Here is a 25,134-nt window from a genome sequence, read left to right as displayed (position 1 = left end):
AAGGAGCATCCCAGAGCTCGTTCACAACACAAGCCCAGGGATTCTGGTCTTCCCCCACTCCCTGTGTTTCCAGAAATCCCACAAGGCAGAAGTTCTGCCATCCCCTGCCTGTGACCCAGCACCAGGAAGCTCCAGAACAGAACCAGCATGGGCAGCAGACGGTCAGTTCAAAGATTTTATTTAACTGTCATAAAAGGAGAAGCGGGCAATGATTCCAAACCTGTTAACCCGGGCCTAGGATTTACAGACAATATGCACCAAATCAACGTAACAAAAATCTCTCTAGGGGCAGGGCAGGGGCGAGTTAGAGGCAAAGACGTAGCTACGAGAAAGCCACATGTACTTGGTCCCAGTTCTAACATGACCTCAACGTGGTAGGATCCAAACAGGAGGGCTGTGGAGCCAAACGTGCCTGCCTGGCCTCGGGGGCCTAGGGCCGGGCTCTGCCACGGGCACAGGGGAGCCGAGTGTCAAGGCAATAAATACTGACAGGCCAGGCACGGATTCTCAAGGCAGAACAGAGACATAAGGCATTAACCGCTTCTGGGTACTCGTCCGTGGCAAGCTCTGGAGCGTCAGGAGAGCAGCTGCAGAACAGACCAGCCCGTCCCCAGCCCGAAACAGCCGGGAGGGCACGAGCTGCCCTGGGGTTTCAGTGCTTTGCAGCCACCTCGGCTGCAGTGAGAGTGAGGCGATGGCACCCACCTGCCCCGTGACCCCCTCCATGCCTCGGAGGGGCTGAGGCTGCCAGAGCACGGAGCTCTGCGCCGTCAGGGCCGGGGCTGGAGCAGCTCTGGACAGCAGGAGGGGGCCTGGCAGCACCCAGGGTCTCACACCAGCCTCCCCTCGGGCGATGTCCTGTCTCGGGTGAAGAACGGACCAGCAGCAAAGCGGGAAGTTGTGAATCTTTCCTAATAACCCCTGTGGGGCGTGACCAAGAGGAGTGCCATGCCAAGGGATGGGCTTTAAAAAGTGTAACAAGGGCAGGGCCCCCTCCCTAGAGGATACATGTTACACATTAAGGCATCATGGTTACAGGGAACATCCACAAATGAAGCTGCCAGTGCTCCCAGGACACCGGCGGAGTGGAAGGGGCAGACTGGACACCATTTTAGCCAACATACACGTTTGATAGCTGCCTGGCATCAAAGTTCTTCAGCTACTCGGAGGCAGTAGCTACCCTGAGCTGTGCACAGGAAAGCCAAGCACAGGACATGGGAGTCTCCTCACTTTGGCACCTGCCCGAGCAGAGGAAGGTGAGAAGCAGGAAAGGGCCTGGCGAGGGAGCGAAGGCTCCCTGCTGTGCGCTGGGACAGCACAGCCCCGGGACAGGCAGCTGCAGACTGGATGCAGACAGCATGGTTTGGTCAATGCACTCAGTGATTCTCTGGGGAGGGGGCACATGACAAAACTGAGCTCTCTGGTCAAATTATAACAGGGGGTGGAAGGTAAGGGGGTTCCAATGTCAGCACTTTGGTACAGGGGGGGATTTCTACGGTAGCCACTGTCTGATTCACGCTCTCTGGGGTTTGGCATTGGGAAGGGCTAATCCTTCCAATCCTTCTTGATGGTCAGGTTCCACTCCCAGGACAGGTGGTCAGTCTTATCATCATCTGTGAACTTGGATTTGATGTTGTAGCTGCCCCGGGCCAGCATGCCCTTCGGGGCTTCCTCCATGGGGGTCAGGAACTCGTATTCCTCTGCTCGGGGGCCGTAGCTCCCAACCATGTATTCAGTCTTGTCAACTAGAGGAGAGAGAGGGGTGTATGGAGGCTGCTCAAGAGCCTCCCCTGCACTTGGGGCAACGCTCCAGCAAATGAAGGGCCTGTTACTGCCAGAGCGATGCACAGAGGAGCCATGAGACAGGAGCTGCCACCCACACCACCAGCTCTGTCCCCTCCTAGAGCAACCCCCACGCTCCCAGGGCTGCAGGGGCTGCTGGGGCACTGCAGGCCACCCGCATCTCCACCACGGAAGGAGCAGAAGGCCTTGACACAAAGAAGCACCCGAGGCACAGGGAAACACTTACTTTTGACGCCTTTTCGGAACGTGTGCTGGATGTACTTCAGCCCCGACACAATCTCCCTGTTGACCTGCAGAGACACAAGCAAGGGCTGTAGGACAACCTGTCCCCCACTACAGCAGGAGGCAACCTCCCCCACCACACTGCCTGGGGCTCAGGCACTCCCTGCGCTGGGCCTGCACAGCCTCCCGTCCCACTCGTTCTGTGTTCAGATCTGGGTTCTTACCCTGAAGGAGATCTTTATCCGGTACTCCACACCCTCCTTCAGCACAAAGGCTTGCTTCTTGAAGCTCTCCAGGTCACCTACAAAACAGGAGAGTGTTGCTCAGGGGCACTTTGAAATTACACTCTGGGCCCAACTGAAGGTGAGGGAGGTGATGAGGACGGGCTCTGCAGCAGCAGGGGAGGACCCTCACTGCCCCAACAGCACGCAGCTCGTCACGCCAGGACCCCCCTCGCTGCCCTGCCCACGCTGCCCAGGAGGTGAGCAACGGTGCCCTGTGAAAGGACCCTGCAGCACAGCAACACAGTTCATTCAAGAATGCGCCTTTGTGTCACCAGGCAGGCCGGGGCCCGTGGCTCTCCCACCCAGCACCTCCCCAGAGCCAGGGCTGCGGGCGGTGGAAGCAGAAGGGCCGTGTGCTGCACCAGGGACTGTCCCCCAGCACAAGGCACTGCTGCCAGGGGAGGGCTGGCCCACACTCCTGCAGTGCTCCCCAGGGCTCTGCCAGGCTCCACATTAAGCTGGCTTTGGGCTGGGACAAGGGCAGCCCCTCTTCCCTCGCTCACCTGTCAAGTCCAGCTCCAGTGGGCCGGGGGCAGTGGCACACACCAAGGTCAGTTTGGTCACCACCACATTCGGTGCGTTGGGATCTAGAAGACAGGCAAAAAGGCTGTTACACACCCATCCCTAATAACAGCTCCTTTTTCTTCCAGGGCATTTCTAGAAAGGGCAGGAAAACCAGTGAGAACAACATCCCCCTTGGTGAAGGTCTGGGCTCGCCGCTGCCTTCAGCCTGGCCTGCGACCTCCCCAGAAGCACCCCCGGCTCAAGGCAGAGTGCTGCCCCTCAGCCCCTGTGCCTTATCCTAAGGGCCAGGGAGCACCATGGATGCAGAGCAGACACGTGCCTCGATGCTCCTGGCTGGGCTCCTGCTGAAGTGCAAAAAGCAGTGGGGAGAACAGGGGACAGGGCAAGGACAGGGCTGGTGCTTACTGGTGGAGCTGTGGCTCGAGCGTGGGACAGCACATGCTGGGCTCACCTGCAGTCACAGTGACAGCACCCAGCAGTGCCTCCTTGTACTTGCGCAGGCTCTCATCATCCTTGTCTAGCTCCTGGATCTCCTGGATGCTTTTCTGGGCAGGTGGCTTATAGTTGATGGAGTGTTCGTCCTCCTCATTTTCAGCTGCAATCTGGGCCAGCTGCTCTGCCGTCGGCTCCTGCTCTGCCATCCTCACACAGGCAACTTACACTGAAATGGGAAGGAGAAGTGTAACTGCATCCACCCACTCCACCAGCGTGGGCTCTTTCCCAGCAGCGCAGCCAAATCCAGGTTTTGCACAAGCAAACCCCAGATCCAGCCCCCAAAGCACTACAGGCCCTTCTCTTGCTCCTGGACCTTCCCCCTCAGGCATCTGCAGCTTTCAGGAAATGAAAGTGACAGATTTTCAGTGAGAGCTTTAGAGAACTGAAGTCCCGAGTCACTGACTTCGGTAGACTCCAAACTCCGTGGCTGGGCCTCTTTGAAGGTAGGAGTCTAGCAGAGCTGCACGTGGCAGATGATCTGACAGTGCCACAGGCACAGCCCCAACCCACCGAGCCCCTTCCTGCAGCACCAGTGTCCACGGGTGTGTGTCAGCTTCCCATTTCCAGACTGAGCAGAGACAAAACTTCCAACAAATGGCCTGGCCAGCTCCTGCAAACAGGCCACAGGGGCCATCAGCCAGTCGCCAGGCAGCCAGCGCTGGCCAAAGGCAGCCCCGCACCTGCAGCGAAGGGGCAACGCTGCAGGGTGAAGGGGCAGCAGCAGGGCTGGGTCTGGAGCTCACTGACTGCACGGGAACAGCCTCAGCATTCTCAGTGCTGATTTCCAGCAGCTCAAACAGCAGCTGATTTCCAGGGTCAGGCATCCTGTCCCAACCCACCCTATCAGTTCCGAACTGTGTGAGTTCGGTGTCACCTGAGTACAGAGCTGCCACTCACTGAACCACCCTCCAGATGCAAGAGTTAGCTCCCACACACCACCAGCACCCAGCCTCTGCCAGCTCCGTTGGAGTAACCACTCCCACACAGGGGTATGTGGCAACAGCTCAGCTGCAGAGGGCACAGAAAGGAACCCCAACCGAAACCCCAACGCCCAGCCCCTCGGTTGCACTCCTGTGCCTCAGTCCTGTCATCCTGAGCTAAAGACACGACCATGAACACCCCCACTGACCAGCAGCCAGCCTGCTCCTCATGGGATCTCCTGAGCAGCAGGAGCCCACTAGAGACACAAACCAGCTCTTCCGACCAATATAAAGCACTATTCCGCCCAGGTCAGGCCAGGCTCCAGCCTTCTGAGGAAGCCCTGGAGAAACACCTTTTCACTCCTTCTCCAGGTGCAGCAGTCAGGAGAATCTGTGCCAAAGCCCCCGCTGCAGTGCTCCCCAGAGGGGGGTCTCCATTGCCCTGGATGAGGGTGAGAGGCTGGGCTGTAGAGCAGGGTTGCCTCCCACAGGCCACTGCAGTTCCTCACCATGGGCCACAGTGCCTTGGCCACTGCTCCAAACAGCAGCTTTTTTGGCTTCAAGCATCTATTACAGCTCAGGATGGGTAAACCAGAGCGTTTCCAGGGTGTGAAACACCAGGCACCACCCTGACAAACCAAGTGAAGCCAAAGGACTGCCACAAACTGCCCTCACACCTCCCATCTGTGCCAGGAACTGCACTCACGTCCCATCTGTGCCGTGCTGAGATGCCAGCAACCACACACCAGCAGGCAGAGGAGAGAGGACCTGCAGCACAGCCCTTGAGGGCTCAGCTCCTCAAGGAAAGCTTCCTGCAGTGCTGCTGATCTGCAGGTAGCTGCCTCGGGCAGCTCTGACACCTCAAACCCCAGGCTTCACTCTGAGGCATTTGGAAGGAAATTCCTCTGAGCTTCTTTTGACACTCAGGAGACTTACTTGCCTTGCTCTGCACTTCATCACAGTGGCCCTCTGGCTCGTCAGACTCAGCTGAGTCACAGAACACCAGAGCTGGTGCCTCACTAGCCCCTCTGCTCTGGGAACTCAGCCATGGCCAGCGAGGAAGGGCTCGGCCCACGCTCAGCCCGACAGCAAACCACAGGAGGTGGGCTCCTGTGCCATGGGGAGGCATCTGGGGCAACAGCCCCGGGCTCTCCTTGGGTCCTTGCGGATCACAGAAGCCTGCAGAAGGCAGCAGGAGGCTGAGTCCCTTCCCACCTGGGAACTCCCACTCGCAGCCTCTCCAGGGTTCCCTAAGCATTGTTCCGCAGGACAGGGGCCTGCAGCAGGGAACACAAGGCTGCCAGGAATATCCCCCTCTTTGTTTCCAGGCACACAGCAGTACACAGTGACTTCCTCCTAGCCCAGGATGAAGCTCTCAGGGCAGCAGTGACCCGGCGTTAGCCAGAGTCTCTGCAGATGAGCCGATTGGTGCCGGCCGTGCGCTGGGCCATGGCTGCCAGCTCCTGCGTCCCACCCTTCCTCCTTCCCTGCAGCCACACAGCACACCCAGCCCGTCCCTGAGCCCTGCTACAGGGCTGCATTCCAGGCAGATCAGCTCGCTGTGAGTGCTGCTGTGCTGCAGGGACAGGGAGCCAGAGCTGTCTCTGCCAGCCTGGGCTGTGCCACAGCACAGCAGCAGCTCAAGGGGCTGCATCAGGAACCAGCGGGGCACGGGCGGTTCCTGGGGCAGGGGGAGCACCAAAGGACACGCTGACAGTGCCGGGTGCCGAGTGCTGCCCTCAATGCCACCTGGGAATTCAGAGGCCAGGAACAGCCACACAGCAGAGGCTGCACAGCAGCATCCCAAGAACTGCCATCCTGCCTGATCCCCAGCACTGGCACACACAGAGGGGGCAAGGGCCCTGCAAACAGCCCGCTGCCCGCCAGGGACTCAGCGCTCCGGAGGGGTGCAGCCCTGGGCTGCAACTCGGTGTCACATCTCTCCCTGCCCAGGGCAAAAACAGAGGTGTGAGCACAGCTACAGGCTGCCAAGCTCAGGTTATCCCGCTCTGTCGGTGCCACCCCATGGCACACAGGGGTGTCACACAGGGAACGGGCTGAGCCCGTCTGCACCCACCGTCTGTGTGGGACCCCCCGGCCATGCTGCCGTCCCCACCGCGGGACACCCGGTGACGCTGTCTCTGCTCAGCAGCTACGGTACACGCCGCCCACCTGGGACAACATTCAGACAACCAGAGCAGCGGAGCGCTCCGGGGCAGAGCCGCAGCCTCGAGGCAGCAGCGCGGCTCCCCGGCACGGCCGGGAGCTCCTCCAAAGAAAAGGAGGTTCGGACTTTCAGCCTCGCTGCAAGGAGCGCCCAGAGCCGGGGGAGCCATCGGCACCTCCCGCTGGCTGTGAGCGACAACACCCGGCACCTCCCGCCGAGCCCGGCCCGGTCTCCAGGCACGTGCCCCGGCTCCCCCGCTCCCGCAGCACCGGGGGCTACACCGGCTCTTTTGCTGCTCCAACACGGAAGGGAACCGGCCCCGAGGAAGCTGCTTCCGAGTTCCTCTTTTCGTAGCCAGAAACCGTTTATGGAGCCGTGTTCGGGGCAAACGGCAGCGCGCGCGGCTCAGGGCGCCCCACAGGGCGGGAGGGGCCCGGCGGGAGGGCTCGGGGCGGCCCCGGCGCGGCCCGGCCGGGTCCCGCCCTAACGGCAGCCTCGGGACAACAGCCCGGCCGCCGCCCGGGGCACCGGCTGCCCCCGGCCCTCCGAAGGTCGCGCAAGGGCGCCCGGGGACCCGCTCCGCGCCTCGGCCGCGCCTCACGGGACAGTGCGGGGCCCACCCAGCCCGGCCCGGCCGCCGCGGGGCCCCGAGCCCCCGCACCCCACCCGCCGCGGGGCGCCCCGAGCCGCCCGCTGCCGCCGCCCTCTGCCGGCCCCGCGCCTCCCCCCGCCCGTCGGGGGGCGCCCCGAGCCGCCCGCTGCCGCCGCCCCCTACCGGCCCCGCTCCGCTCGCCGCCGACACCGGGATCCGCCCAGCCGCCCGCGCGCCCCCGCACTTCCGGGACACGCCCGTCACTTCCCGTTATACGCGGCGGCGCCGTGCGCCTCACTTCCGGCCGCGGCCCGGCGCGCTGATTGGCCCGCGGGACGCGCGCGCGGCGGACGATCGGGAGGGCGCGGGGAAAGCGGCGCGGGCGGGCACAGCAAGCGAGCGGGGAAAGCGGCGCGGGGAAAGCGGCGCGGGCGGGCACAGCTCTACACACGGTTCTATTTTATTACAGCAAAGGTGAAAAAGCCACCTCGGCCCAACAGGCAACCAGTAAAATTTATCCCAAAAATAACTCGGTACAAAACAGGTCTGCTTCAGAATTAAAAAAAACCCTTACAGGAGTTTAAAACCTATCCCAGAACCAAAATAAAACAAAGCCCCTGCTGGGGATGAGCCGCAGCAGCCGCGCCCCGGCTGCTCTGGCCACACCGGCTCCTCCTGCGCCGCCGCCGCTTTAGCTGGTGTCCATCTGCAAGAGAGGAGCAGAGAGTCAGTCACCTGCAGCCCCGAGCAGACCCTTGTAAAACCCCGACGCTCCCACACCGACTTCCCTCTGGAACCCCGCTCACGGCCCCTCTCCCTGCTCCGGCGTCGGTTCCGCCCCCCACGGGGCACACGCTCACCCGGCTCTGCCCAGGCCTCGGCCCGGCTGCGGGCACAGAGACGCTGGAGCTGCCTCAGAAGGCAGCGAGCGCCGTGTGTGGCTCCAGGCACCAGGGCTCCTGTCTGCCGTCAGCAGCGCTGACCCTGCCTCCTGCAGCACTCCACAAGGTTATTTCGCACAGCTTTCATTTTGTCACTTCTCCAGCCCCTCATCTCGGGGCTCTCTGACACAGCTGCTGTCGGCCACAGCTGCCACTCTGTGCTGCCCCAGGGCTGAGGCTGCACCGGGGCTGCTTCCAGCTGCTGGCAAGAGCAGGTGACAAAGTGTTCTGGAGAGCAAAGCCAAAGCCAACCACCGGCCTGAGGCACCGCTTGGCTTTAGCCCAGTGCCCTGGAAGGCACTTTCTCTCCCCTGTCAGCTCTGGGCTGCCCACGTTTCCCAGAACATGGTGCCTCAGCAAACTCACAGACAGCCTCCAGCAGCACTTACCCTGGCATTGTAAGCATCCAGCTGTGCATCTAGTTCCTCTGCGGAGAGCTGCTGTTTGGAAGTTCTTCCAGCTCCTCTGCCTCTCCCTCTGTTCCCGCCACGGGTACCTCGCCTGTTGCCACCTCCACCACCAAATCCTCCCGAAATACCACGGGTTCTGGTCATGCCACCTCTGTTTACACTGAGATTTAAAAATCAACTGTTTTTCCGTGTTCTGCCTCACCCAGCCGGGCCCAGGGAAGGGGAGCTGGGCCTGTGCTTCCCTCGCAGAGAGGGGCTGGGTGCAGGGACAACACCTCACCTCTGTGCTGGTCTCCTCTGTGTGTCGATCTGTGATGTGACCAGCTGGATGTTCATGGGGCGCCCTGGGGGAAGAGCAGCCCGTGAGCTGGGGGACCGTGGCCACGCTGCACGGGCAGCGCCGGGTGCCAGGCACTCACCGTCCAGGGGACCCCGTTGTACTGCACTCACCGTCCAGGGGGACCCCGTTGTACTGCTTCATGGCCTTCAGCGCGTCCGCCTTCCGCTCGAAGTGCACGTCCGCGGTGCCCAGGCTGCGGCCAGACCTGTCGTAGTGCACAGCTGCCTTCTTCAAGGTCCCAAACTCTGCAAATAGCTCCTGAGGGAGAGAGAGGGCACGGGCGTCCGTCAGGTCCCACTGCAGCCGCTCTGGGAAACCACCAGCACTTCCCAAACCCCTGGAGACACCCCAGCAAAGGCACCAGCAGAACAGGGGCACAGGCCTGGCGGGAGGGCTGCAGAAAGCTGCCATAGCTGCAGGAGGAGCAAGGGTCCCACTCAGCACCTGCTGGGTGCGTGGCTGCGGCCTCAGCTGGGGGGACGCTGCCCTGGGTGTGTTCTCAGGGTCTTTATGGTGGGGCTGAGTCGACAGGGTGACCACTTAAACACAACCCCAACCCTAACCCACTTCACAGGGGAAGAACCCTCTGTACAATGCAGAGATCCATGAAACCAACAGTTTTCTCGTGCTGGACTTTTTTTCCCCCTTAAATCTGAGTCTGGTGCCAATCAGAAGCACAGCACAGCACATCAGACACAGCCAAACCCCAGGTCAGGATTTGCCCCTACTCAGTGTCAGGAAGGGCAGGAATGAAGAGGCAGCAACAGAGACACTCGTTGTGTTTCAAGGCACCAGTGAGGACACCTCAGCTCAGCGGGTTCCCACTACACCCTGTGCCTCAGAAGCTTCCATCTGCCCCGGAGCTGCCCCAAGGGACGGGTCACATCCTGCAGCACCAGCAGCTGTCCCTGTCAGCCACTGCCCTGGCATCTGCACTCGCCTGCTCCTCCCTCTCCTGCCCAGGGCAGCAGCTTCTCAGGGCCCCAGGGCAGCTCCTCCCTGCTCCTGCTCAGAGCTGATGTCCCACAGCGCCTGGGGGCAGCCTGGGAGCAGCCTCATGGCACAGAGCGCAGCAGGGGCGAGGGGCTGCGGCTCTGCCCAAGGCACAGGGGCCACTGAGCAGCAGCGAGAGCGCCGGGAGCGACATGTGCGAGGCTCCTCCAGTCCCAGCACTGCCCAGGCTGCCCGGTGCCGCCTTCATGAGGGACAGGAGCTGAGAGCCAGCACCGCGCCTGGGGTTCCAGAATGGGTTGCAACAAGCAGGTGCGAAGCCATTAAGTCAGCTTTACTGTTAAATAAGCCATAGGTGGGAGTGTGTCCACTCCTCAGCCCAAGACAGTGGCAGACAAGGCTGAACCCAGCTGCAGCATCAAGTGCAGGAGCTGCACAACCTGTGCTGACCTCACAAAGCCACGTGTTACACGCTGAGGCCCGACTACAGGAGATGAGGAGCTTGCTTCAATCAGTTCTCAGCTTATAGGAGAAAAGGTGGTTTTAAGCACATAGCCCAGTAACTAGGTGACCTGAAAAAGCTCCCTGCCAACTCCCCAGGCACAGCCAGTCCGGCAGGGCACGGACTGCGATGAATTAATCAATGAAGAAAGCGCAAAGGGAGTTGTTTGTTTTCCCTGGTGAGGACACAAGGAGCAGAAGCCAATATAGAGGCAGCTCTGTGCAGCGGGACAGAGCCAGCACAGCCCCCAGTGAGGACACCAAGGATCATTCCTGCACAGCTCAGTGTCCTCACAGTCAGGGGAACAGCACACTGCAGCCCAGGCCCACACAGCCATAGGGACAGACCCTGGCAGGGAAGGTCTGGCAGGGTCTTCCCTGAGGCATGGCTGAGAGAAAGGACATGACAGGCAACTCATCTAGAAGCCATAACGCTCCAGGCACCAGAGGCACGGTGCTTCCCTCACACAGCAGCCTTCCCAGGCACAGAAGTGCCCACAGGACCCTCAGCGCTGGGCTGAACGCGACGGTACCAGAGCTGCACACGCAGGTCCCAGCGACACAGGGCACAGACACACACACCACGGCTGCACCACTGCTGCAGCCACACGGCCACGAGCTGACGCCGAGCTCCGGGTTCAGCCCAAGAGCCGCGTTTACCCGCACATGCCGCGGCCAAGCCGCTCCCAACGCAACGAGCTGCTGCTCTGCAGCTGCCGGCGGCCGCAGCCGCCTCGGGCCGGGCAGAGCTGCTGCCGGGAGGCACAAACGCGCTTCCCTGCACGGAGCTGCTCGCTCGGAGCCCTGCTTCCCGGGGCGGCAGCAGCTGGGCTGCGCGGAGCTCCCGCGGGGCCCGGCAGCGATACTGTGAATGAAACCCCCCCGCGAACGCCCGCGCGGGGCCGTCCGCAGCCCCCCACCTGGATGTCCGCATCCGAGACGCCGAAGTCCAGGTTGGAGACGAGCAGCTTCCCGCCGGTCTCCACGCCGGCGCCCGCCCCGAAGCCGCTGTCGAACAGGTCGTGCTGCCACTTCTCCGGGAGCTGCTTCGGCTGCAACGAGAGCGGGGCCTCGCTGAGCGGCGCCGGGGGCCCCGCCGGCCGCGGGCCGCTGCCGGCCACGCCGCCGGGAGCGGACAAAGGGCCGCCCGGCGCGATCGCCCGCGCCCCGCCGCCCCGTGCCGCGCCGCCCGGCCCCCGCCCGCCGCGCCGCCCCGCCCGGCCCCCGCCGCGCCCCGTACCCGGCTGTAGGGCGCGGGCCGGTTCCTGCCGCCGCCCCGGGCCATCACCGGCCTGTTCCGCACGGGGCCGCCGCCTCCCGCCCGCCCGGCTCCCACGCCGCCTCGGCCGGGCCCGCCCCCGCGGGTCGCGCCGCCTCGGCCCCGGCCGCCCCGGCCGCCGCCCCGGCCGGCCCCGCGCTGGCTGCGGTTCAGCTTAATGATATCGTCCAGGGACATGTCCATCTTGTCGGCCATGATGGCGGCTCCGCTCCGGGGCCCGCACTTCCGGCCGCGCTGCGCCGCCGCCGGAAGCGGAAGAGGCGGGGCGGCGGCGCCGGGATGCGGGTGCGCGTGCGGAGCTGGCACGGCGTCGCCTCCTGGCTCTGGGTGGCGAACGACGAGAACTGCGGCATCTGCCGGATGGCCTTCAACGGCTGCTGCCCCGACTGTGAGTGCGGCGGCCGCGGCGGCGCGACCCGCGGGGCCGGGCCGCGCCGGGGCTGAGCCGCCGTCCCCGCCGCAGGCAAAGTGCCCGGCGACGACTGCCCGCTGGTGTGGGGCCAGTGCTCGCACTGCTTCCACATGCACTGCATCCTCAAGTGGCTGAACTCGCAGCAGGTGCAGCAGCACTGCCCCATGTGCCGCCAGGAGTGGAAGTTCAAGGAGTGACGGCCGGTACGGCGGGGCGCGGGGCCGCGGGGCCGGGGATGGGCGGGCGCAGAGCGGGGGCCGGCGCCGGGCCGGGAGGGCGGGGCGCGGGCGGGGCGGGCCCGGCGCGGGTATAAAGGCGGCGGCGGCGGCTCCGGAGCGCTGCGGTTCTGCCGGCACCATGCGGGCTGCCCGCTGGCTCGGGCTGCTGCAGCTGCTCTGCCTCTGTCGCCCCGCCGAGCCCTGGTACAAGCCGGCGGCCGGGCCCCGGCACTACTCGGTGGGCAGAGCCTCGGGGCTGCTCTCCGGCCTCCGCCACTCGCCCCACACCCGCCGCTCCGACACCGACGGCACCGCCGAAGCCGGCACAGGGGCGCTGCCACCCGGCTCCGCCCGGCCGCCCGCCCGGCTCCGTGCCGCGGTGAGTACCGGGGCGCGGGGGGCACGGCGGGCTGCGAGGCGCCGGGCACGCGGTCGGTGCCGGGAAGGGACTCCCGGTGCCGGCGCTCCCCTCACCCCCGCGCCGCAGCGGGACCGGCGGCTGCTGGGGCACAAACGGGCCCCCCGGCTGCCCCTCCCCGCACCCGCCGTGCCGCGGGCCTGGGGACCCCGGTCCCTGTTGATGGTCTCCCCGCAGGCGCTGTGTGTGACGGATGTGGCCCCCGAGCCGCGGAGCTGCCGGGCGCTGCCGGGAGCCCCCGGCGCTCTCCAGTGCAAGGCCGACGTGACCATGTCCTGGGACCCGCTGGAGTGCGCGACTGCCTGAGCCGGCGCCCCGGCTCTGTGCTGACAATAAACGTGCTTGGGCTGGCTCCAGCGTGCGTGTCTGTGCAGGGGTGGGAGCTGCTGGGGGGACCATACCCAGGTCGGGGGAGCTTGGGGCTGCTGAGTGCACCCCCTCCTCCCCCTAGCTTCCCTGGCTCCCTGAGCCCCACAGAGCCCCTGAGGCTAGGGGCTGCCCCAGGTCAGGCTGAGCAAAGCTGGGATGTGCTGTGCCCTGGGTGGGACGTTGCACTGTAGCCTCAGAGACTGCTGAGGAGAGGTCAGCAACAGCCTGGCTGGGAGTGTGCGATGAGCAGCAGGGGCTGGAGCTGAGCACAGTCCCCAGCCTGTAGCTGTGCTGGAACCCCCGGAGTCCCCCATCACCTGCCCTTGTGAGTGTCATGATAGGAGGCCTGGTTGGACAACTAAGAAACACCAGCTGCCTCCTGCTGACTGCCTCAAGTTGGCCACTGAGCCCTGGGGACCTGTGACAGCATCAGCATAGCTATGGCCTCACAGCCCCTGCCCCCAGGCCCTGGGGCTGTTTCCCCTCTCCCCACTTTTGTAGGCTGAAGGGGCTCAGAGACCCAAGGGAAACAAACAGCAGGAAGAGCTTTCCTGTCCCTGCTGAGCCCCTGAGCTGCAGGAGGCCCTGGGGCACAGCTCCTGCGTGACACTGAGGTACCCTCAGAGACAAGAGTGAGGTGGCAGCAGCTGCCTCCTCCCTAGAGCAGCCCCCAGCCCGGGGCACAGCCCCTGGCCCTGCCTCACCTGGCACAAGGCACTTGACCCCGGGAGCCACCATGGTCTTGGTGAAAGGAGCCCAGCTGGAGGCTGGTGTCAGGGTCTTCCCAGGAAGATGAGGGCACACAGGGGACGTGGCCCAGCACCTCCCAGCATGACAGGAGTCAGCACCGTACCACGGAGCCCACGGGTGCCAGGTGGCTCCGCTGCTCCTGAGCTCAGCCTCATCTCCAAAACCCCAGAGGCAGCTCAGGAGCCACGGCAGCAGGGGGAGTGTCCCACGGGTGGCCAGGCTGCAGCTCCTCCTGCCCACGGCTGTGCCACAGCTCAGGGCTGCTGCAGTGCCGGTGCTGAGCCCCTGCCCTGAGCTACCCTGTGTGGGAAGTGGCTGCAGCGTCTCAGCTCTCCCCACGCTGTGGCACCAGCACCCTGTGGGGTCAGGCTGTGGTGGCCTCTGGCCCCTGGCACTGTCGTTCCCTTCAGAGCTCTGGGGATGAGCCTCATTCCCCATCCTGCTCAGGGGGCCCCACACCACGAGGCTGGGGATGAAGCTGTGAGCTCCCCTCAGCAGGGGCATGGCTGTTCTCACAAGCTTTGAGGTGCCTGCCACAACTGCTCAGTGAGTTGATTCCCCTCAGAGCTGTCAGCACTCACTGCAGGCTGCAGCACGGGGGGTTCTTCCTGGGGGTGGGCACAGGAACCTGAGTCGTGAGCTGCTGTGCTTGGGGGAAAATAAACAATAAAACCCTCCAAACCTAAAGGAAAAACGCAGAAAAGAAAGTAATAAACTTTAAATTACTGCCTTTTCCCCCATAATTCCACACTAATTTTCACCCCTCAGGACTCAGAAGTTGTCAGTAAACAGCAGCTCAGAAGAAGGGCCCAGAGGCACTTGGAGAAAGGAACGTCACACACAACCGTTCTCAGAGTAAACTCAGGAGCAGCTCTGGGAGGCCCCAGGGAACAGCAGCTCCAGCTGAGTGAGTGAAGTTGACGGTTGCACACGGATCAGTCACGCCAGCAGCCAGGGGCCGGGCACAGAGAGCAGGAAAAAGCACTTCTGACATGTTTTTAATAACGAAGGTGCCTGTGTGTGTCCCAGAGGCAGCTCGTTTACATGCAAATGCTGAGCCCGGGGTGGATGTGTCACCTGCATGAGTTGTTTGTTTTTAATGACAAACTCCTCTGTGGTCTCTCTGGGGTGGGAGGGGGCCACACTCAGCTCAGCTCTGCAGATGATCCAGGGCAGGGGCTGACAGCTCGGAGTTGCTGTGTTGGGGCTCAGGAGCAGCAGCTCTGTCAGCCCCGGCAGCACGGCCGATGTGCACCCAACCAGCGGGGTCTCCCTGGGCTGCAACGCGGCCTGGAGCTGAGCACCGGCTCTGCCCCAGCACCACGGGGTCCCAGCACACACGTCCCCTGTGCCAGTGCCCGACAGCTGCTCACTTGCACCCCACAGCAGGCAGGACCCTGGCCTGGGGCACTGCTTTGGGCCCAGACTCGTGCTGCTGTCACACTCCAACTGCAGCTGGAAAGGACAGGGCTCAGCCCCATCTCAGACCCTCGGGGTCTAATTCAATTTCCTAGTGAATGCAGCAAAACCCTTTTCCCACAGTGAAAACAAACAGCTTCTGGACAGCGTGATCCCCACTCCCTGTGCTAGAACAAACCCAACGTGCCACAGCAGCCTGTCCCCAGCTCCCATCAGAGCTACCTCAAGACAGTCTCCAGTCAGGGGCCTGTCCCCTTCCTGCTACCCGGGCTCAAGCCCCCGAGAGACCAGCACAGAACTCTTCAACGTTTTATTAATCATCAGGAACGAGAGTTTACAACAAAGAACAACAGAACTAGCACGGAAGGACTGTCCAGCACAGTGTGGGAGCAGCCCAGGACACCCACCACAGCACCCTGGAATGTGAGAGGCAGAGAGGGGCTGAGCCCACCGCCCGTCCTCCTCAGGCCCCGCACCTCCCTGCAGGGGCTCATGCCGCACACCAGCCTCAGAAAACAGCCAGGAAATTGCAGCTGGGACTCTCTCCCTCAGGAGACCCATTGGGCTGAAGGTGGACTCTGGTGCCAGCAGCAAGCAGGGCTCTGAGCACAGTCTACATGCAGCTCCAGGTCCTGCTGCCTCAAGCCAGGATGAGCCTCTTGCAGTACCTCAGGGCTCCCACACCTGCCCCATAGAACTCCTTGACCCACTGGGAAACCCCAGAACCAAGAGGCTCTGAGCCACCAGCCACCTCACCTGGGCAGCAAATGACTTGCTGGTGCCAGTCACAGCACAGAGACTTCATCCAGCTCAGCCCCGTGTAGCTTTGGGTCTAATACTTGTGCAGAGGCAGCAGCTGAGGCAGCTCGCAGCTGCGGGGCCGTGTCCTGTCCCAGCGAGGCTGTTCTCGCAGCCCAGCCAGTGCCCCCACAGACCCCAGCCAGGCAGCTGAACCTGGAGGGGCACAGGGAGCCCAGGAGGCTGCTCCATTTCCCTCCTACTAAAAGCGAGAGATGGCAGAAGGTAAAAGCACATCAACTTGTTAAAACATTAGTTATCATTAAAACTGTTCTCTTCTTCGTCAAATCTCCTTCTGCGAAGGGGACGGAGGATTAACGCTGATTAACGGAGGAAGAACTAGGCAGCAGGACCCCACCTCGTTACAACTGCATCATTAGTGCAGGAGGAGCCAGCACAGAAGAGGGCAGGGCAGGACAGCAGGTCCTGTGTCAGCAGCAGTGTCGGGTCAGGCGCCTCCTCTCCCAGAGCCGTCCGCTCCTTGGGAGCCGAGGCTGCGGCTGGCAGCCACGCACCAACTCGTCCTGGCCTAGTGCTTCTCCTCTTCCAGTCTCTTCATGGCCTCCAACACAGCCAGCTCTTTTGCTTCCTTCTTTTGGTTCCTAGCTTCAAACTCCAGCCTGCATCAATCACAAAATGCCCAGAGATTCTCAGCCATGTCTCCAGTAGGCCAAAAGCCCCTGGAACAGGGGGGCACTGCCTGCTCCTGTGCTGCTTTGCCCTGAGAACACTTCAGAAACCTCACCAGTAACCCCTAGATTCTCCTTCCAGAGGCAGCAGCCGGAGCTTCCCACCACTGTCACCATCACTCCGAAGCCCTAAGCTCCCACACTGGTCAAACACCACCTGTTTCTCCCTCTGCAGAAGATGCTGCTATTCCATGCACTCACAGAACACTAAAATCAAATTTGCCACTGCCACAAGCCAAGGTCACCAAAGGTGAAGGGCTCAGGCCTGAAAGAGCAAAGCTCTGAGAGAGGCAACATGCTGCTTTCCCCTAGAATACAGCAAAGAAATTTTATCTTTAACAGAGCAGTAAAAATAGCAAAATGTGCTGTGAAGCAGCTTCTGACACTGCAGAGTTCAGCCACTCCTCCTCCTGTACTGTCCAGCACATTCACATTGGAGCAGCCTGCCCAAGCTACAGAAGATGAAGGACCAGTTCACTCTGTGCCTTTAGATAAGCCCTTCTCTCCCCGTTTGATCCCATTAATTAGTCCTCAGAGAAGCTGAATGGAACAGTATGCAACAGAACCAGGTGATGAAGAAAAACCAACCTGTTCTTGATGATTCTTTGCACAATTAAATCTGTGGTGAGATTGCTGCCACTGTCCACCAGCTGGAAAATGCCACGTCTCTTCGGCTCCTGTGAACAGACACAGCGGACTCAGCGGTGAGAAACGCACAGGACCTCTGGGTTTACAGCTCAGTGGTGAAAGCTGAGCAGAAGTCATGGCAGGTCCCACAGGCACCCAGCCAGCCATGACACGAAATGATCTCCTAGGAGGCAGAATAAACAACTGCTGAAAGCAAAGCTTCACGTATACAGGAGCTGAGCAAAATTGCCCAGGACTGGCACAGAGCAGAGATGAGAGGATTTCTCATCCTGCCATGAAGGCATCAGAAGCACAACAGAACAGTGACTAAAATGGAGCTGTGCTGAACGATTTACAGTCTCTGCTCCACAAACCCAGCCTCAGGGGTGGATTGGAAACTGGACTTGCTTGGGTAGCATCCTCTGTAGTACAAGTTCTCAGCTGAGGAACACAAACAAAGCTTTGCTCCATCCAGCAAACACTGACAAAGCGGCACAGACAGTGGCGGCGAGGAGCTCACCTCGTATGGATCAGAGCCATCCTTGTCTGGCACCACCTCAGTCATCCCATGACACACAAGTGTTACCTGCAGGAGGACACAAAGCCACTGACAAGATCCAAAAGACGACAGGGACTTTCCCTGCCGCTGCACTCGCTGCAGCACAGCTGGAGAGGAACAAAGACACCTCTCTTGTACCTGTGCACCTGGAGCTCCCTGAAATCCTGCTGAGCAGGACCATCTCTCTCCTACACCCCTGTGTTTCCCTATACACCACTTCAGCTCCCTAAGCAAATCACACCCCAACACCTTCATGTATGTCCAGATGTCTCACCCTGAAGTGATCCAGCAGATCTGCAGTGACAGCATAGGGGGCTCCAATCACCACTTCTGAGACATACTACAGAAAAAACAGGTAGAGAGCCCAGATTAAAAAAAAACAAAACACAACAAAATAAACCAAACTCCCCCCCAAACCCCAAAGACAACAGAGGCCAGCCTGCCTCCCAAACAGACCTGAGCAGGACACCTGGTTACAGTTAGAAACTCAAGTAAGGGAACAGGAAAGTGGGTTTAGCAGCCACCACTTGTCACACAGCACAGAGGCAGCAACCCAATAGGCACTTACCCTACAGGCCAAGACACTGAGTGTTCTCTCGTGGATGTTCATGATAGGATAGTTCTTCCCTTTGTAGCGATTCACTTCCTAAGGCGAAGCACCACAATTAGAAGAGAGACAAAGCAACTCCCTTTCCCTCCCACTTTCTCCCAGCTTGAAAATCCTACACTGGCAAATACATCCCTTTCCTGTCTCCAGAGCACAGCTCGCTTCCTTTGTCTTTGGACAACACCACATACAGACCTGATCAAAGTGCAGCCCAGCGATGATGTAGGGTTTCTCTGACAGCTGGTGAACCTTCTCCAGGAAATCCACGTGCCCGATGTCTGCAGACCTGCTTAAGGAATTTAAGCTAACACAGAAGAAAGGGAAACCAAGACAGTGACAGATCCACTGAAAGTGGGAGGGAGAGAGTTAAACATCCTAATCTGGTGCCTCAAAACATGACAACATCAAACAAGAGCAACGCCACTTTCTTGACAGAAGGAAGGATACGGAAGAGGTCGAAGGCTCCGGCCACGTAGATGATGGTGTCCCCCGGCTGCGGCTCCTTCCCCGACGCAAACTGGATGATCTTCTGAGACGTCTGTAGGAACTGTGACACACCAGTCCAGGGGCTGTGACCTTTTGGCCCCTGCAAAAAACACACACCACACTTGTTTCCCTTTCAGGCTCCAGCGGTGGCTTGAACACACAGAATGCGGCTGCAGGCAGCTTGTGAGCCATGTCTCAGCAGCCAGCCAGTGTCTCAGCTCTCAGCAGCCAGCCAGTGTCTCAGCTCTCAGCAGCCAGTGTCTCAGCTCTCAGTGTCTCAGCTCTCAGCAGCCCGAACTTCCCACGTTCCTGGCACCAAATCTTTACGCATCTCACAAAAGCCCTTTTTGCCCCGACAAACACAGGCGAAATCGTCCCCCCGACGGCCAGCGAAGGAGACGCCGAGAGCAAAGCTCGGGAAGGGGGAAAGCCCCGGGGCAGTCTCTGCTGTCCGGGCTGGGCTCGGCTCGCTCCGGAGCCGACACCCGGGTCCCCGCACTCGCTCCCCCCGTGCGGCAGCGCCGGGAGCAGCCGCCGGCTCCCCAGCTCCCGCTCCTGCCCGCTGCCCCGAAGCTGCACCGCGGGGCTGCAGAGAACAAACGCGACTCATCCGAGACTGGGGAAGCCGCACAAACGGCGGCATGCGGGAGGGGGCTCGGCTGGCAGCGGCCATGCAGCACACCGGGAGCCCTGACGCTGTCCCAGACCCGAGCGCCAGGAAACAGCCACGCTGCAGCAACGGCCCCGTAAAGGCCTGCTCAGAACCCTGGCATGGTGGGAACAAAGAGGAGGATGACTCAGCCTTGTCAGGAAACCTCCTGTGAGTGAAAAAGTCTCATTCAAGCTGTAGGTTCAGGTGCTTGTTGATCACAGACAATCCAAGACTCAGGGATAAAAACGGTCTGAGAGCTCTTTAGAGGCAGCCCAAGCCATGAGCTGCACACGACGGCAGAGAAGCCCAGAGGATGCTTCCTGACCAGCAGGCAGGTGAACTCTGCAGCACAGCATGCTGGCTGCATGTCTGCAACCACAACGCTTCCCAGATCTCACACAACACTTCTAAAAGCAGGAGCACTAGAAGCAGCATCCACAGAGGCTGTCCCTAGGCTAGGACTGCGGGCACTTGGGCCCCAAAGGAAGCAGCAGTAAAGAATTTACAAGCAAGGCAGAAAGTTAGGGAAGGCTGAAGGGGTGCAGCAGCTCTGCTCGCTCGCTGGCCCGTGCGGCCGCTCTCCCTGTTCCCCTGGCACTGCGGCGACGTTACGGGGGCAGCAGTTTGCTGAGGTTACTAACAAACGTGGGTGAAAAAACAAGCCTACAACACAGGCCAGAAAGCACATTTGGAATCCTCAGACAGGACAACAACCAGACGTCCACAACCAGAACTCACATTACCTTCCCAAAGTTGTCAGTGTGCTTCCGATAGTCTAGGTCCTCATCCTGAAGGGAGATAAGAGTCAAAACGTTTAAGCACTCGTGCAGCTCATCCAACCAAGAACATGCTTGTGTGTGGCAGAAGTGCTGGGAAGTCCAGGCTCAGGTTGCACACCACTGATCCCTGGCACTGGATGCTGACAAACTTACTCAATATCTAAACCAGTCGTGTCCCAGCATGAGTCAGGCGAAACGTGTCCCGCTCTGATCCCAGCCTGGCACCACACAGTGACAGGGGCTCTTTCCCAACCTGCAGAACTGCAGGTGAGCATTGCACACCTACATCCTCCCTCAATTATGCAAGCCCATAGGAGGGCAGCATCCCTTCTTCTTCCACAGACACTCCACCAGTAGAGCTGAGATCTTTGCTGTAGCACTGTGCTGTAACTTACACGTTACAGCTCAGCCAACCCAGCAGCTCAGCACACCAATAGATCTCCTGTCCCTGAACTCTCTTTTGGGTGTCTCATCCCTGCTGTTATCTAGGTGTTTCCTTTCACTGGTTTGCTTGTTTACTGTGTCAGTTCAACTCATTAATCACAATAAAACCACTTCCTTTACTTTCCTTGGGTTAGGTTAAGCCATCTACCAGGCAGTGAGATGAGGAGACTCGAGACAGATTTGATTAGACCAGAGACAGCAGAAGGCAGAAGCACGCGGCTCAGTGGGAAGCAAGAGCACTTTCCAATTCTGGCAGCACCAGCCCGACAGATTGATGTGGCTGCACTCTGTAGTTTCACCTTTGCAGAAACCACGGGCTACAGTCTGTCATCCCCACAACACTCCCGAGGCTCACACAAGGCAGCGACGCTTTGATCCCCCCACACCCTTCCACAGGCGCACGGGCTGGGATCACACTGTGACCTCAGACAGACTTCAGCAAACGTGAGCAGGTTTCTTTGCTGCCGCTGACCATCAGTTGCCAGTTCTCTGTGCACCTAGGTGCCAGACCCAGGAGCTCTACCCACATCTGGAACAGCAAAAGGAGAGCTGGCACATGCCCTGGACTCCAGACTCCCACCCAAAGCCCTGTGACTCACTATGTTGCTGTGATGAGCCTTAGTCATGAGCAGCATGCGGCCAACCAGGTCGGTGGTGGACACACCTTGGGTGCGTTTGCATTCCCTGCAGGGAGACAGGCAAAGGGTAAAGCAGAAGCCACAGGAGCACGTGCCTCTCTTCCCACCGTTACCACAGAACCTGTGACACCTGACAAATCCACACCCGGGGCTCTCCTGAGAAAGTCTTTCTACCTGTTCCTGGTGTAAAGTGTAGCACTCATTTGCTGAGCCTAAGCATCTTCTTCACAACACAGTAACTGCTCCTGGGAGGAAACTTACCTTGCACAGACCTCTCAACAGACCCAATGCCCAGAGGGGCTTTAATACCACAACGAGCACCTGACAGGAACAGCAAGGCCCCCGACAGTCAGTCACTAGTCTGTGACACTTCCCAGGAGCAAAAACAGTGGAGGCAACTGAAGTTCTGACATTGACTACAGCAAAATTAAAGTGTGCCCTGAAGATAGCTGTGTCTCATCCGACTTCCCTTCAGAGCACAAACTCACAGAAACTGCCCAAACCAGGGTAAGAAGGTAAGCAGCAACAGGTTACCTGTATCGCCCTGCTGTCTTCACCTCCTCATAGGTATCTTTGCCATCTACAGTTAAGGTGATGTCATCTGCAGAGAGAGAAAAGCCTCAGCACTGCACCCCACACCTCCCTGCACAGAAGCTGTTCTAGAACAACAGCAGCAGCTGGACAGGTCCAGCACACAAGCCAGGCTGAAACTCCTGCCATCCTATGCCTGTGCACACATAGGCAGTACATCCCACACCCCGTGGAAATGCCAGGGGTTTGCCAGGCTGCTCTGTCTGGAGGCAAGCATGTTCCATTTGCCATCTGCTCCACTGATTTTTAGATAGTCCAGAACATCTGAGCTGGTCGCCCTTGCAGGAAATCCAGCAGCAGGCACGACCGAATCGTTGTCTGAACAACAATTAACAGCAACCATCAGCCTCAGCGTTAGAAAGCACCTTAACCTGAACGTTTCTAGGACTGGTTTTAGCCCTTGGTTCACGTTACAACTTCTTTGGTCAATTAAACAGTCCTCCAACAGCCAGTTCTTCCCCTCAGTGATGGCATTTCCATAGTGACATGAAGCCACCCTTCTATAGAGTTAATTCCAGTTCATCTTTGGCACAGTTCGCAATTCACCCTACAAAAACACCTCTCACTTACTTTCAGTGATAATATAAAGTCTTCACAAGTGAAAACCTGTGCTGGCTTCCATTGGCAAAAGAGGCAGTTTGCAGTGCAGAGGCTGGCAGCTCACTCGTGGGAGTGCTCTCATGCCAGGGATGGCACACTCAGGGGAGAGGAGTTCTAACACCCCGCACCCTCACCTCAGGGCACAGGACGGGGAGAACACGCTGCAAGCACAGCTCTGTGTGCCAGCAGGGGCAGAAACAGGGGGGTTGCTGTCTGGTGCCTTCCCAGCCAAGATCAGCTATTTCAGCTTATCTTTTGCATGAACATGACCTGGCAAAGCTGCAGCAAGGGTATTACTCAGGTAGAAGCACTGAATGATTTGGCAGGAGAATAAAAACAGGGCAACTGGAGTAAAGGCCATGAGTGCTTCTGTTGCAATAATCCCTTGCCAAGTTTAGCAAAGGGTCATGTACCCCCAAAACGTTCAAGGCCAATAATTAAGTTGACAAGGAAATTGATAGCCACCCTGTCCACATGAAAAAGCTTATCTTACAGGAAAACAATGATTTATTTGCATTTAATGAAATACTTGGCTTATTGACAGCAGGATCAGGTGAGGGGAGACGTGGAATGAGCGCAAAGACTACTCCTGATTAACCTAACGTAATTCCTTCAGAGGGGTGGGGAGGAGGGGCTAAGGCTGAGCACACGTAGCAGCCCCAGGAAGGGACAGAGTACAAAAGCAAGAATGTTTCCTCAGAACACTGGTTCTGCTGTAAACCAAAAAGTGTTTGTAAGAAGTAGGACTCTGACCACAGTCAGCTAAGTCCTTGAACAGCTTATCAGCTGGATAAAGAGAGAGCAGCTTTTCAGATCTGATCCCGTCCTGGAATAAGCAGATGTAACCACGATCGTATTTCTGCACATTTCCCTCTCCAATAGCCCTTTTCACATGTAAGTTCTGTAAAATACCTTCCCCTATGTGTGAATTTCTGCTGGTGCTCAGGGCAGCCTCAAGACAAGGGTCAGACACCATGTTTTACCTTTGTAAGTGAAAGAGACGCTTCAAGCCAAGGGATCCAGCCACACTCAGGGTGCCTAAGGCACAGAGGTGTCTCCCCAGAGCACCAGACCATGAGCAGCCATGCTGCTCAAGTGTTTGTAAGGCAGATCTCTACACACGAGGCAGCCCCTGATGGCCAGTGGTGGCCAGAGCGTTGCTGGGGCTGCAGCAGGGAAGGCACGAGCCCCGGGTGCCTGTGAACACAGCCATCACCTCAGAGACCACTCACCACCGTGCACACAGAAGTCACAGTTATATTTGTCCAGGGTTTCCAGTGTGGTGACATAGGGAGCTCCTGGAGCAATCTCATCCACCCACTTGATGGCTTGCACCATTTTGTACCTCTCCTCCTGTGTAAAGACAGGGGGGCCCTTGTGCTTGGCAATCTCCTCTGGGCAAGAAACAGAAAAACCCAGTTAGAAGCATGTACTAGAGCTAGGCAGAGCCTCACCTGCAGGAGCCTCGCTCATCGCGCTGCAGGCATACACTCAGCTGGTTTGCAGTAGAGAAGGAAGCCCCAGCTAGATCAGAAAAGATTTTAATTCTGTTGCATTTCCTAAAGGTGTAACAAGGGCCCTGGAATTCACTCAGAAGGCAAAAGGAAGGTCTCAGTGCCTCCCTATACTCAGATACTTCCTACTTGAGGGGACTACCTGTGCGTCCTGGCAGCCCCTGAGGAGAAATTCTCCTTTAAAAACAGCTTCATGGTAGAAAATACGCACCCATAAACCAATCTAAAATCCACCTTCACACACAAGAACTAGTTCCTCTCACTCAACTTGGAGATGGGCTTGAAACAAGTTTTCTCCACACAGTAATCTGTTTTATTGGAACACTGGTTTTGCAAACCAGACTGATTTCCAGCTGGTTCAACTGACTGAACTGCACAGGATGCAGATTCCCCCTCGAACAAAGCCAGCAAGCTCTGAACTACCCACCCCAGCCTTACTCTGTAAAGCCTGGAGGGGGTCACTCCGCTCCCTGACCCAGGGAAGACACTTTCTGTTTGGAGGACGCTGCTCCTCGCAGGGATGCAGGAAGAAGCCTGCTTTGTACAACTCCATTCTCTCAGGGCTAACGTCGCTAGGCGATTCTAGAGGCAGCACAAGGTGACAAGCCAAGAAAACCTCTTACCATCTGTGTGGACTCCGACAATCAGATAATCTCCCATGGCCCGAGCCTGGCGCAGCTGGTTCGAGTGGCCATAGTGCACCATGTCATAGCTAGAAAGACAACGGCACGGTTCAGCCGGGGGACGTGAGGATGCGCGTTGCTGGGAAGCTGCGTGCACTGACCTTCCCCTCGGCTCGTAGCTTCAAAGTCTCTCTCGTACGTGCTGCCACGGCCGGCGCGGCAGGACAGGCGGCAGTGCCCAGGCACCGGCCGGGTGTCAGCCGGGTGTCAGCCGCGGCCCCGGCCCGTGCGCGGCCACAGCGCTCCCGTCCCGCCGCCCCCTCCCCCGCCCCGGGTCACAGCCCCGGGGCCCGTCCCGCCGCGGTCACAGAGGAGCCGGAGGCGCCGGCGCAGCCAACACGGTTTATTCGCACTCACCATCCGTCGCACCAGACGCGCACAGGCCGCGCCGCCGCCGCCCCGCCGCCCCCGGGCCCGCCGCCCGCCGCCCCGTTGCGCAGCATGGCCCCGC

At 59.7% G+C, this 25,134-nt stretch overlaps 4 protein-coding genes across 7 annotated transcripts; 1 reads left to right on the top strand and 3 right to left on the bottom strand.

The window, feature by feature from the left end:
* Positions 1–161: 161 nt before the first annotated feature.
* ARHGDIA (Rho GDP dissociation inhibitor alpha) lies at positions 162–7,270 on the bottom strand. The gene is made up of 6 exons (XM_062010883.1): positions 7,192–7,270; positions 3,286–3,495; positions 2,813–2,896; positions 2,250–2,326; positions 2,030–2,093; positions 162–1,745 (listed from the first exon to the last, which is right to left on the bottom strand). Exons 2-6 carry the CDS (start codon positions 3,473–3,475, stop codon positions 1,546–1,548), a joined length of 615 nt encoding a protein of 204 aa, XP_061866867.1. The 5' UTR covers positions 3,476–3,495; positions 7,192–7,270; the 3' UTR covers positions 162–1,545.
* Positions 7,271–7,452: 182 nt separating this feature from the next.
* On the bottom strand, positions 7,453–11,810 carry ALYREF (Aly/REF export factor). Its single transcript, XM_062011107.1, has 6 exons — positions 11,392–11,810; positions 11,072–11,203; positions 8,810–8,957; positions 8,640–8,703; positions 8,339–8,519; positions 7,453–7,714 (listed from the first exon to the last, which is right to left on the bottom strand). Exons 1-6 carry the CDS (start codon positions 11,623–11,625, stop codon positions 7,700–7,702), a joined length of 774 nt encoding a protein of 257 aa, XP_061867091.1. The 5' UTR covers positions 11,626–11,810; the 3' UTR covers positions 7,453–7,699.
* ANAPC11 (anaphase promoting complex subunit 11) lies at positions 11,682–12,830 on the top strand. 3 transcript variants are annotated; one of them, XM_062011109.1, is made up of 3 exons: positions 11,682–11,818; positions 11,894–12,045; positions 12,656–12,830. In XM_062011109.1, exons 1-2 carry the CDS (start codon positions 11,710–11,712, stop codon positions 12,037–12,039), a joined length of 255 nt encoding a protein of 84 aa, XP_061867093.1. In that variant the 5' UTR covers positions 11,682–11,709; the 3' UTR covers positions 12,040–12,045; positions 12,656–12,830. The 3 variants fall into 3 exon arrangements, with proteins under 3 accessions (XP_061867093.1, XP_061867094.1, XP_061867092.1); XM_062011110.1 differs by lacking the exon at positions 12,656–12,830 and adding an exon at positions 12,307–12,393; XM_062011108.1 differs by lacking the exons at positions 11,682–11,818; positions 11,894–12,045 and adding an exon at positions 12,122–12,439.
* A 2,481-nt stretch (positions 12,831–15,311) lies between these two features.
* Positions 15,312–25,126, bottom strand: PCYT2 (phosphate cytidylyltransferase 2, ethanolamine). 2 transcript variants are annotated; one of them, XM_062010701.1, is made up of 13 exons: positions 25,041–25,126; positions 24,624–24,712; positions 23,719–23,880; positions 21,830–21,896; positions 21,257–21,341; positions 20,178–20,222; positions 18,744–18,882; positions 18,492–18,574; positions 18,258–18,335; positions 17,964–18,029; positions 17,651–17,716; positions 17,092–17,180; positions 15,312–16,434 (listed from the first exon to the last, which is right to left on the bottom strand). In XM_062010701.1, exons 1-13 carry the CDS (start codon positions 25,124–25,126, stop codon positions 16,344–16,346), a joined length of 1,146 nt encoding a protein of 381 aa, XP_061866685.1. In that variant the 3' UTR covers positions 15,312–16,343. The 2 variants fall into 2 exon arrangements, with proteins under 2 accessions (XP_061866685.1, XP_061866686.1); XM_062010702.1 differs by lacking the exon at positions 20,178–20,222.
* Positions 25,127–25,134: the final 8 nt, after the last annotated feature.

The sequence above is a fragment of the Colius striatus genome, chromosome 18, assembly GCF_028858725.1.
Source record: "Colius striatus isolate bColStr4 chromosome 18, bColStr4.1.hap1, whole genome shotgun sequence".
NCBI lineage: Eukaryota > Metazoa > Chordata > Aves > Coliiformes > Coliidae > Colius > Colius striatus.
Note: the sequence above shows the minus strand (reverse complement) of the source record. Positions and strands in the feature narration are given on the sequence as shown.